Source organism: Nicotiana tabacum, chromosome 18 (genome assembly GCF_000715075.1).
Source record: "Nicotiana tabacum cultivar K326 chromosome 18, ASM71507v2, whole genome shotgun sequence".
Lineage (NCBI taxonomy): Eukaryota > Viridiplantae > Streptophyta > Magnoliopsida > Solanales > Solanaceae > Nicotiana > Nicotiana tabacum.
The window spans coordinates 148,327,508-148,338,857 of NC_134097.1; the positions used below are offsets into that span (position 1 = coordinate 148,327,508).

Below are 11,350 nucleotides of genomic sequence, written 5' to 3' on the forward strand. Positions count from 1 at the left end.
ACACATTCATTGAAATGATGAAGCTAGTCAACAATATAAACAATGGTTGACAGCCTTGATTGGGTAACTTCATACATTTTTGGAAACAAAAAGGGGAGTTGACCTTAATATATATATATAAAATCTTTTGGGAGGTGTCTGTAAATTTCACCTTATTATATGGTTGGAATTGGGGATAAAATTTATTCCGATATTGATCTATAATGTGATAATAATTTGACCTTAATTTTGAGAGTAGTACAAAATTAATATATAATTCCAATATTGATCTCCATGTTCTCTCCAGCTCAGTTCTACGAGGTGTTGACTTTGTACCAGTTGTTATATTTTATGGGAACTCTAAAGAATGGCTCTTCTGAAATTTCAAGGCATGATATGGGTCTGAGATCTATAATTTGAGTCGTCTCCAAACTGGCTGTTACTTTAAATATACTGTATGTGACGGTATATTTTTATCTTTTACGGTACCTTCTCTCCACATGCAGTGATCTGCACTATATATAGGGCGAACATCTCTCTCCCGTAGTGATGCTATAATCTCCATCCTAACTTGTTACGATCGAATTGAAACCTTAGCCTGAGTTGTTTATTTCAATCATTTATGTTTGGTCGTCCATGTGAAGCCTGTTCTTTTTTTCTTTTAATAATTCTATTAGACTTCACTTCCATTATATTAATTACCCCAAAAAAAATAAAAAAATAAAAATAGAATGACTTTTCCTAAGACTCAAGATTTATTAATGAGGTCCAAATATTATATTGCCTGCCCCCTCAGATCAGCCATTTAAACCAGCGTGCTTGGGTTGATCATATTGTAAGAGAAAACCCATTCTTAGTAACACCAAAAAGTCACTCTCTTGCTCTTTGTTTCTCAATACTGTTAAGAGTTTGATTATGGATAGAGAGTTGGCTCAGTTCCAGATGGAGGCGATTCTAGGACCTGAGTTAGAGCCATTTGAAACCTTTATTTTGGATCATATGTCGAGGGCCAAAAAAAAATATTCAAAGGCTAAGTCAATGTTCAGTTTGTTAAAGCAAAAGGATCCAAACTCCCTTGCTCTTAAGCTAACTGACTCTCTTGGCTCTTCTCATGAAGTTGATTTTCGTGAAGTTTGTGCTGAACTCCTTCACAAGTTGCTTGATGACGACGACTTGTGCACGTGGCACAATCTAAGTGTCTCCACTCAGTCCGCCATAAAGCGTTTTCTCATTGATCATATTGAGCAAGAAGAATCAGAATCAGAATTTATCATCCAAGAGCTCCGTCACACCATTTTGTATCTAGCTGTTTCACTTGTTCCAGATAACAACTGGTCTGAGTTAATGCCATTCCTTATGTGCTGCATCACTTCCGGTTCAAACAAGTTAAAAGTCTCAGCTTTCTTGATTTATGGGCTAATAGCTGACAGAATAACGGTCGTTTGCTCAAAAAATATGCAATCGCAACTTCTTAATGCACTGAACTATAATACCAGCCTCGATTTAGATGTGAGGATAGCGGCTATGACAACTGTGATCTGCTTCATTCAAAGCGTATCTAGTTCAAATGAAAAGGAACGGTTTCAAGATCTTTTGCCAGGTATGATGAAGACAATGACAGACGCATTGACCCACGGTAAGGAGAAGGTCGCTGCAGCGCGAGACGTGTTGAATCTTTTCATAGAGCTGGCGCAGAATGAGCCTAACTTCTTTAGGACGCAACTAACTGTTGTTGTGGGTTCAATATTGGAGATAGCAGAGGATGAGAAATTGGAAGAGGTGACGAGGCACTTGGCAGTTGAATTTTTGATAACTTTGGTTGAGGCAAGAGAGAGGGCCCCCGGTATGATGAGGAAGTTGCCCTCCTTTAGTAGAAAATGCTTTGCAATATTATTGAAGTTATTACTAGATATTAAGGATGATCCTGCTTGGCATAGTGCGGAGACCGAGCATGAGCATACAGGGGAAACAAACAACTACACGTTTGGTATGACATGTTTAAACCGGTTTTCTGTTGCATTAGGTGGCAAGACTGTTGTTCCTATTGCCATAGAGCAGCTGTCTGCTTACGTGGTTTCCCCCGAGTGGGAGAAACGCCACGCAGCTCTCGTTGCACTTGCTCAGATAGCTGAAGGTAGCTCAAAGGTACAAATCTTATATCTCATTAGTGTATTTATCATGAATATGTTGCGATGATTATATTGTGTTTTGGAGCTGCTTTTTTGCTAGCAAATTGATAGGATATAGACAAGATAGTTTTCCCACTTCCTCCTATTAGTTTAGACTCTCTCTTCTACTTTAATTTTCGTAGGCTATTAGCTTGAATCCGCTTATGCTTTCCTGAGCTGAGAGTCTATTGGAAACAGTCTCTCTAACTCCACAAGGTAGGGGTAAGGTCTATGTACACATAACCCTCCCCATACTCTACCATGTGGGATTACACTACGTATGTTGTTGTGTTGTTGTTGTTGTTGATTAGCTTGAACCCATGAATTCTCTTTTATAGGTTATGATCAAGTATTTGGAGCAAGTAGTGAATATGATTATGCGTTCTTTCCAAGATCCTATTCCTCGAGTCAGATGGGCTGCTATTTATTCAATTTCCAAATTGTCAACTGTCTTCTGTACAGATTTGCAAGTACAACATCATGACCAAGTATTGCCTGCATTAGCTACAACTATGGATGATTTTGGAAATCCACGAGTGCAGGTCTGATCTATGGTGATATGAACCCTTAATTAATGGTCAATGCAGACTTCTCAAATTACAATTGCACCTATAAAAGAATAGGTTATTATTAGTTATACGAAAAACAGCCATCAAAATTATCGTTCTGCAACTTTGCAATGGGGTTACATATTCCATAAAGCTGATAATCTATAACTTGAATAGGATTAATCTGTTTAACATTAAAAAGTTAAGGATATTTGTGAAACTTCCCTACTAGAATATTGTGCAATTAGTATCTTAATAGCCTGATTTATGGAGTCTTAACAGTGCATTGCTTGAAATCTAAGGTTACAAATGTATTTTTGGTTTACATTAAGCTCTTGCTTTAAATATATTTGGGTCATTATACTGCTTCACTCAGTTCATGACATCAGCTAAGTTACTCGATTTGCTCTCTTTGGCATTAATTTTCATAGGCAAATGCAGCTAGAGCTGTCGCAGCTTTCAGCGGATCTTTAAAGCAAGAAACATTGGTACCTCCAGAAACTTTGGTACCACACTTAGATGGATTACTTAGCAAACTTGTTGTACTTATACAGGTATGCAAATATAGAGGCCACCATGTTATAAAGGTAGATTAATAACTACTAGTCTAAGATATTCACTGCTGTTGTTTGAAATGCAGAATGACAAAGTCCAAATGGTTCAAGAAGCAGCATTAAAGGCGTTGTCTGGTATAGCTAATTTGTCTAAGGTATTACCTACTTGCATTTATTTTTGACTCAGTTCTATATCTACTTATAATGATGGCTAATATAACATACTTCGACGTACAGGTGCACTTCCAAAAGTACTATGATTTTGTAAAGCCATATTTGAAAATTATCCTGGTAAATGAAAATGGTGAATCTTATCGCTACCTTCGAAGCATAGCGTTGGAGTGCATAAGCTTTATTGGGACATCTGTAGGCAAAGAGAAATTCAAAGATGACTTAAAGCAGGTCTACTCTCCACGCCCGGTACTTCATTGAGTGAGTTTTTTCCACGATACCATTGCAGATGGAATCTATGTTGCTTGGACTCTCCAAAAATGTTGCCGGGTGCGTGTCGGATCTTCCAAAAGTAGTACATTTTTGAAGGATCCGATACGGGTGCTGCAGCATTTTGGAGAGTCTGCACAACATAGGATGGAATGTCTTTGTTCTTGTTTGCTTTTGCTATGCTAGTCAGATGGCTTTCTAGTGGACAAACCATAGTATTCTCCTACTAGTTGCTTTTTGGTCTTACATTCTTCCTCTCTTTTGACACTCTATTTCTTCACTAGGTGGCGTGGTGTGATCTTATCGCATTTTTTCATTTCTGAACATGGACTTTTTTTTTCTTCTTTTCATTAAAGGTTATGGAAGTGCTTAATTACTCATTACAAGAACCACAAGTGAAAGAGTTTGATATTGCTTGCAATCTACAGGTATGTCTTAATCATTTGATTTTACGGGCTCAAAACTTCTTTTTAGATTTGCCTCTCAATATTTTTGATTTCTTGATTGGATCGCAGTCATGCTTCAGGATTTGCTACTGCATGGGGAAGGATTTTCTTCCTTACATGAGTACATTAATGCCCCCTTTGGTTGAATGTGCTCAACTTGAGCCCGATAAGACCGTGTCCTCTGATAACTTATATGATAGGTAAGCCTTTACATTTAGATACTTTTTCTTCTTAATTTGGATGTTTGCGTTCTTTTTCTATCTTTGATTTTATGTTATCCATGATTAGTAGTAATTTTTTCTTCTAAGTTAATTTGGCACTTATATCAACTAGAGATTGAATGTTATCCAGATTCATTGGATAAGTTTCACATTTTGCAGTGTACATAAAGTCAAGTTTCGGAATGAAATAATACGCCTTGGAGGAAATGACCTCCTATATCAGAAATCTTTAGCCTGTGATATCCTTGGTTTATTTGCCCGGAAATTGGAAGAAGACTTCTACCCGTGGATTCCCCAGGTCGTCCTGAATGATCACCTGCACATATTCATTTTCTCATGTGATGCTGAGTGAAAGTCAAATAAAATTAAACAAGTAATATCAATTGCTTAATTCATGAAACAGGTTGCTTCAGTCTTGGTTCCGCTTCTGAAATTCTATACCCATGACGAAGCCAGGAAATGCTCTGTTAAATGTGAGGATTCTCAATGATTTCATACTGCTTTCTAATTTTCTAATTCTTCACTTTGCTGATGCAAATTTTCTAATTTTTGCCTGTTTAAGCCATGTATAACCTCTTGCGTTCTGCCAAACTGGCTGTTGAGAAAGAGATTGCGCAAGGTGGAACCGAGTCATATTTCAAGGAGTTGGCAGACTATATAATACTGTCTCTGTTAGAAGCTTTGCATGAGGTTGTCCTTAATATCAGTACTTATGTTCTTTTTTTTGTTGTTGCGGGAAATGTTTAAGTTTCTATTTGGATAAAAAGAGAAAGTGACACTTCATTTGTTACCTAACACAGGAGTCTATGGCAGAAATATGTGCATTCATGTTGGATGAATTGAATCATTGCCTGCAGGTTTGGTTATGTCTGAGACAGTCTCTCTTTAATATTCTTGATCCAAGTTTACAGTGTTTTCCTAATTTGGGAGTATGGTAAATAACTCCAATTTCTTCTCCTTCAATAGAGATCTAAATCGAAGGGGAGCCTTGGCGTAACTGGTAAAGTTGCTGTCATATGACCAGGAGGTCACGGGCTCGAGCCGTGAAAACAACCTCTTGTGAAATGCAGGGTGAGGTTGCGTGCGTACAATAGACCCTTGTGGTCTGGCCCTTCCCCGAACCTCGCGTAGTGATAGCTTATAGAGATCTAAATAAAACACTGTATTCTTGATATTGCTTGAAGTGTTCCATTAGTACTATCAAGGTTAAAAAGAGAAATGGCAAAATAGGTTTTTCAGATTATTTCTTTCTTTTTTCAGATCAGTCCACCACTTCTCATTGAAGATCAGCTCAGTCGAATAGTGAATGAGGTAAAGCATGTCATTACGGAAAGTTCAAATAGAAAACAAAAACTCAAAGAGAGAGCAAAATCAAAAGACTTTGATGCTGAGGAAGATGAATTGCTAAGGGGGGAAAAAGAGCAAGAAGATAATAGTTTGTTCCATGTATGTTCCATTTCAAGAATAAGTTATTATCTATTAGAAATGACACCAGGTAGCCACTCGAAAGGCTGCTATTCAGGAATTAGTCATTACGTCCTGAATTTTAGTTTTCCAGTTCAATTTTTCAGGACAAAAATGTTCTGAATTGTCCTAACGTTAAGATTTTTAGTTTAAAACTTCAGGACAAAATAAATACTGGTTAATCTCTAAATAGCACCTCTAAAAATGATTATCTGTGCGCTTGCCCCTATTATCTATTATTATTCTCTAATACGAGTTGCGCTGGTTATTGATACACCCATTTATTGAACTTAGCTCATCTTGACCCAAATCATCTCAACCCATTTAAAGTTGGTCTAATTTTTAGCCCAAATTGACACATGAGTAACTTTGTCAGAATATCTTAGAAATATTTTTTTGTTTGATATGTTATATATGACTATAACAAAAGAAAAAAAAATTATTTAGTAACAACACAATTCATAAGAAAATAACACATTAATTAAAGTTTGGTAAGAGTTGGGCGGGTTGGACTATGACCCAAATTTTAGCCCATCTTGACTCAATCCATCTCAGCCCAAGTAACTTTTTGACCTGCCCTTTATTGACTCAATTTTGAACCGCCCAAAATCAACCCAACCCGCCAATTTGACACCCCTATTCTCAAATAACATAAAGCATTTCTTATCAGGTTGGTCTAGTATTAAATACGTTGATCGAAACATTCAAGTCTGGTTTCTTGCCTTTCTTTGACGAGCTCATGTCATCATATCTAATTCCTATGTGGGTAAGTTCACGACATGATTATCACTGTCATCCTAACACTCTAGTTTGTTATTCATTTACATATCTTAATTTACATTTCTTTCTTTCAATTTTTCTTTGCTTATATGAAGCGCAAAGATATGACAGCTCAAGAAAGATGCACACCATTTCTTATCTTTGATCATCTTCTGGAGGAGTGCCCTGAAGCGGCTCTAAAGTGTGTATAATCAGTTTTTTCTTAAATGTTCCACCAGGGGCAGCCCGGTGCACTAATTACTTGCTATGCCCCGGGTCCGGGGAATGATCGGACCATAAGAGTCTATGCAGCCTTACCCTGCATTTCTGCAAGAGGCTGTTTCCACGGCTTGAACCATTGACCTCCTGGTCACCTTGCAATAACTTTACCAGTTACGCCAAAACTCCCCTTCTCTTAAATTTTCCACCGTATTGATAAATTTACTCACTATGTCCAATTAGGTACTCTGATGAATTTCTTCCTTTGCTTTTGGATGCAAGCAATGACGAAAGTCCAGCAGTTAGACAGGTTTGGTTATCTTAAATATGGTTGCTGACAAGTTCTTTATTCAAGTGGTTGCTTCACTGGTTTAACCAAACACCATTGATGTCGTGTTCAGTGTGCTTTTTATGGACTTGTGCTTTATGCCGAATATGGTGGTTCTGATTTCAAACCTGTTGTTAAAGGTATAATATATATCATGACAAAAGATGATGATACTTACAATAGTATACTTTTACTTACTTATTCTCGTGAAATGATTCAGAGGCTATTTCAAGGATCAATGTAGTGATAATGCATTTTTGGGCTCGTGAATCTGAGAATGAAAGTGCATTTGATAATGCTGTTTATGCACTTGGTAAGATTTTTCAGTTTCATTGGGAAAATATTGACTCATCAACCCAGGTTTGTCCTTCTCGAAATCGCTAATGTTTATTTGTTTATGCATTTTTAAGCCTACATTCATATATGCTTATGTTGGAATTACTATTTTTACTTTCTGTTTATCCTATAGTTGACTCATATGTACTATTTAATCTTGTTATAATTTCTTCATAATTCTAATTCCAAAATTAATTGGTAGATTATTCCGGTTTGGTTAAACTGCCTTCCTATAAAGTGTGACATGGCTGCAGCCAAATATGTTCATGATCTACTATGTTCAATGGTTGAAAGGTACTGTATTAGTTTGCTATACTTTTCATCCTTTTCTGGTCTTCACTTTACAATATCAGTACTTGATTAGAAATGTTTTCCACAGATAAATTATGTGTTCTTTGTTCTAGCATGCATTTCGTTCGAAATAAATTTCTTAATATCACATCTTTGGAAAACTAAGCAATCATTAGTTTAACGAACTGCTTGAGGTAATTATATTATTTTAGAATCATAAATAATATTATGATCTAGATAGACTTCTATTATAGTTTTTGAACTAATACACAAACTCATATAGTAAATCGTTTTTATATAATCTTTATTGTCTTACTAAATTTTCTCACGTGCAGGTTAGACGAAGAACTTATTGGTCCCAACTATCAGTACATTCCAAAAATTATTTCAATTTTTGCAGAGGTTAATCTGAAATCAAAAATATTAGATGTTAGAAAGTTGATTGATCGATATGACACTGCCAATATGACTGTCTCATAATATTGTGGAATAGTGGCCTCTTATCAAACTAAATTTTATGTATACACATTCAATAATTGTCTGTTGCTTCTGTGTAGGTTCTATGTTCTGAAATTGATTTTGCTACACAAGAAACTACAAATCGCATGATTAATGCATTGAGGCATATTCAACAGACACTATCACCAGCCGCCATGGAATCAGCATTTTCATATCTTTTGCCTCGGCAAGAGATGGAATTGAAATCCATTCTATCACTTGAAGAAGATGTTTAACTTTTAACCAATCCAATGAAACCACTACTATTGTAAACATTTTGATGTTCAATATTCCTCTAATGTAATTTCCCTTATTCCGAGTCCTTTGGTAGTTTATACCAACTTCGGTTGAATTGCTGCCTGCCTATAAAAGCTGACCTGATTGAAGCCAAACATGTTTTTTGTTCAGAATGTACATAGATGTAATTTCATATAGTATACATAGCACAATCATAGGTAAGATATTTAGGGATTTTTTGATTTTGTTTCCTTAAATAGATTCACTTGTACACCCACAAATAGCTCTCATTCTTTGAATAACAAGAAAAGAATATTGCTCCATTGTCTCTGTATTTTACATTCTTGAACAGTTGTGTTCAATGGTCTAGTTTGTATCCTCATTTACTCTTAAGTAATTCAAGTCTTGATTTTGTTACCTTAGAATTGCTCATTAAGGCTGGTAACAGGGGCAACAATGAAAACCAGTTCCTAGGAATTCCACTAATTAATATAATTACTAGTGATTTGCTCACGCTTCGCGCGATAATTAAACATTTAAATAATCCTTTTCTAATATACAAATGACAAAAAGATTTTTTTTTTCAAATCTAAAATCATAAGATTTCAAGATTTAAAAAAAAAAATCTTTTTGTCATTTGTATATTAGAAATTTTATCTATTTTATCGTTGGCAAATGTTATATTTTTCTCTAAGTTTTCTAAAACTTAAATGAATAGCAAATTTTAAATCATGTTTTGTTTTGTACATTTGGCATGTATTTAACTATCTTTGTTTTAATTTCATTTCATTAATGAGTTTAATTTTAATTTCTTTATAATCTAAAAAGAAGGGTTACTATATAAAGACATAATCTCAACGTGTCCCATAATTTTAACTACAAACACAAATTTTGTGGGGGTTCCTATTATACCTCATATGCTTGTAAAAGTGTATTTTCTATCACTCATGACACCATATGGCATAGTAATGACTTTTACTCCCTTAAACGAGTGAATAGGATAATGTATATGTGATAGACCCAAAAGGTCATCACTCGTTTTGAAAGTAAATTCTATGTTCCGAGACCTTAAAAATCTCTTTTTGTTTTACCTCGATTTACGTGTGCAGTCCGGACGCATTTCCGAAAAGCTTTTATGTAAAATCTAAGTAAAATAAGGAAATCGACCTTTAAAATGGATTAAAGTTGACTATGGTCAACATTCTAGGTAAATGGACTCGGACCCGTGATCCAATGGTCTCTTAGGGTCCGTGGTAAAATATGGGACTTGAGCATTTGCCCGGAATCGAATTCCGAGGTCCCAAGCCCGAGAAAAGAATTTTTAAAGAAAATTATTTGCTGGAAAATATAAGGCTTTTAGAAGTGAATTGATACAATTTTTTGATGGTATCGGGCCCGTATTTTGGTTCTGGAGCTCGGTACAAGTTTAAAATAATAATTTGATTGAATCTGTGGAATTTGGTAAGAATCTGAGTTCGTTTGGTATAAAACGGACCTATAGTTGAGAAAATAGAAATTTCAATGTTCTTGAGTGATTTCATGAATTTGAGGTTTAATTCACAGTTATTGATGTTATTTTGATGATTTGATCGCACGAGCAAGTCCGTATGATATTTTTGGACTTGCGTGCATGTTTGATTTGGAGCCTCGAGAGCTCGGGTGAGTTTTGGATAGGCCACAGAGTGTATTTGGACTTAGGAAAATTGTTGCAGGTTCAGTTATGGTATTATGGCCTCTGATCTCGCAATTACGAGATCAGGGATCGCAAATGTGATGTCCGATGGCATGGGAATTGCGAAGGGATGATTGCAAATGTGAAACAAGCCCTGGCTAACTTAGCTCGCATTTGCGAGCCTTTCTTCGCAAATGCGAAAAACCTCAGAAATCCCAGAGGTCGCAAATGCGACCCTCTCCGTCGCAATTGCGAAGATGACAGGAATTTGTTAGGGTCGCAAATGCGACAGTTTTTTCGCATTTGCGAAGCTAGCAGGAAATCTCAGGGATCTGCACCTGATAAGTAGGATTTCATACGGGATTCTTCTTCATTTTTACAACTTTTTAAACCCTAAAACATCTTTGGGTGATTTTTCAAGGGCGCAAACTCTTCCAAATCATTAGTAAGTCATTTCTAACTCATTTCTTTCAATCTAATCCATCTTTTCACTTAATTTCATTTCAAAATCAAGGGTTTTTCATGGGAAATTTGGTGATTTTGGGTAGAACTTAGGATTTTCAAATTTAGGGATATGGACCTCAATTTGAGGTCCGATTTAAAAAAAATTATATATTTGTGTTCGTAGGTGAGAGGGTGATCGGGTTTTGATTCGAACCTCGGGTTTTGACCAAGCAGGCACAGGGTCGATTTTTGACTTTTTGGGAAAATCATTAGAAAACCTACTTTCATGCATTAGAATTGGTTTATTTACCATTTATTGATATCGTTAAATAAATTGTGACTAGATACAAGCGAATTGGAAGTGAAATCGAGAGCTAAAGCGGTATTTTAGGCTTGATTGTGTTCGTGGCATTGAGGTAAGTGTTTGGTCTAACCTTAGCTTGAGGAAATAGGAGTTGTGGTCTTATTTGCTATGTGTTAGTATTGAGTACGGCGTATAGGTGTGGTGACGAGTATCTATACGTTGGTGTCAAGCATGCCTGTGGGTCTTATATTATGATTGTTGTGACTTCCTTATGTATTGTCCATGCTTAATATGATGATTATCAATATTGAACAAGGCTTATGAAAGTATTCTTGGTAATTGGCCATGGTTGAGCATTGGCTCAAGTTGAGATTTATGTTGAGAAGCGATTGTGGAATCGAGATGAGATATATTGTTGATTCCCTTGCTGGGATGTTATTG

At 36.0% G+C, this 11,350-nt stretch overlaps 1 protein-coding gene across 2 annotated transcripts; it reads left to right on the plus strand.

Moving 5' to 3' along the window:
• Positions 1 to 699: 699 nt before the first annotated feature.
• On the plus strand, positions 700 to 8,574 carry LOC107769350 (uncharacterized). 2 transcript variants are annotated; one of them, XM_016588559.2, is made up of 20 exons: positions 702 to 2,124; positions 2,486 to 2,689; positions 3,127 to 3,249; positions 3,336 to 3,404; positions 3,487 to 3,651; positions 4,047 to 4,118; positions 4,206 to 4,336; positions 4,517 to 4,655; positions 4,761 to 4,830; positions 4,920 to 5,047; positions 5,158 to 5,214; positions 5,618 to 5,803; positions 6,492 to 6,587; positions 6,697 to 6,782; positions 7,043 to 7,109; positions 7,201 to 7,267; positions 7,348 to 7,487; positions 7,666 to 7,757; positions 8,090 to 8,156; positions 8,312 to 8,574. In XM_016588559.2, exons 1-20 carry the CDS (start codon positions 895 to 897, stop codon positions 8,486 to 8,488), a joined length of 3,366 nt encoding a protein of 1,121 aa, XP_016444045.1. In that variant the 5' UTR covers positions 702 to 894; the 3' UTR covers positions 8,489 to 8,574. The 2 variants fall into 2 exon arrangements, with proteins under 2 accessions (XP_016444047.1, XP_016444045.1); XM_016588561.2 differs by lacking the exon at positions 8,090 to 8,156 and having other exon boundaries at positions 700 to 2,124.
• The last annotated feature ends 2,776 nt before the right edge of the window (positions 8,575 to 11,350 follow it).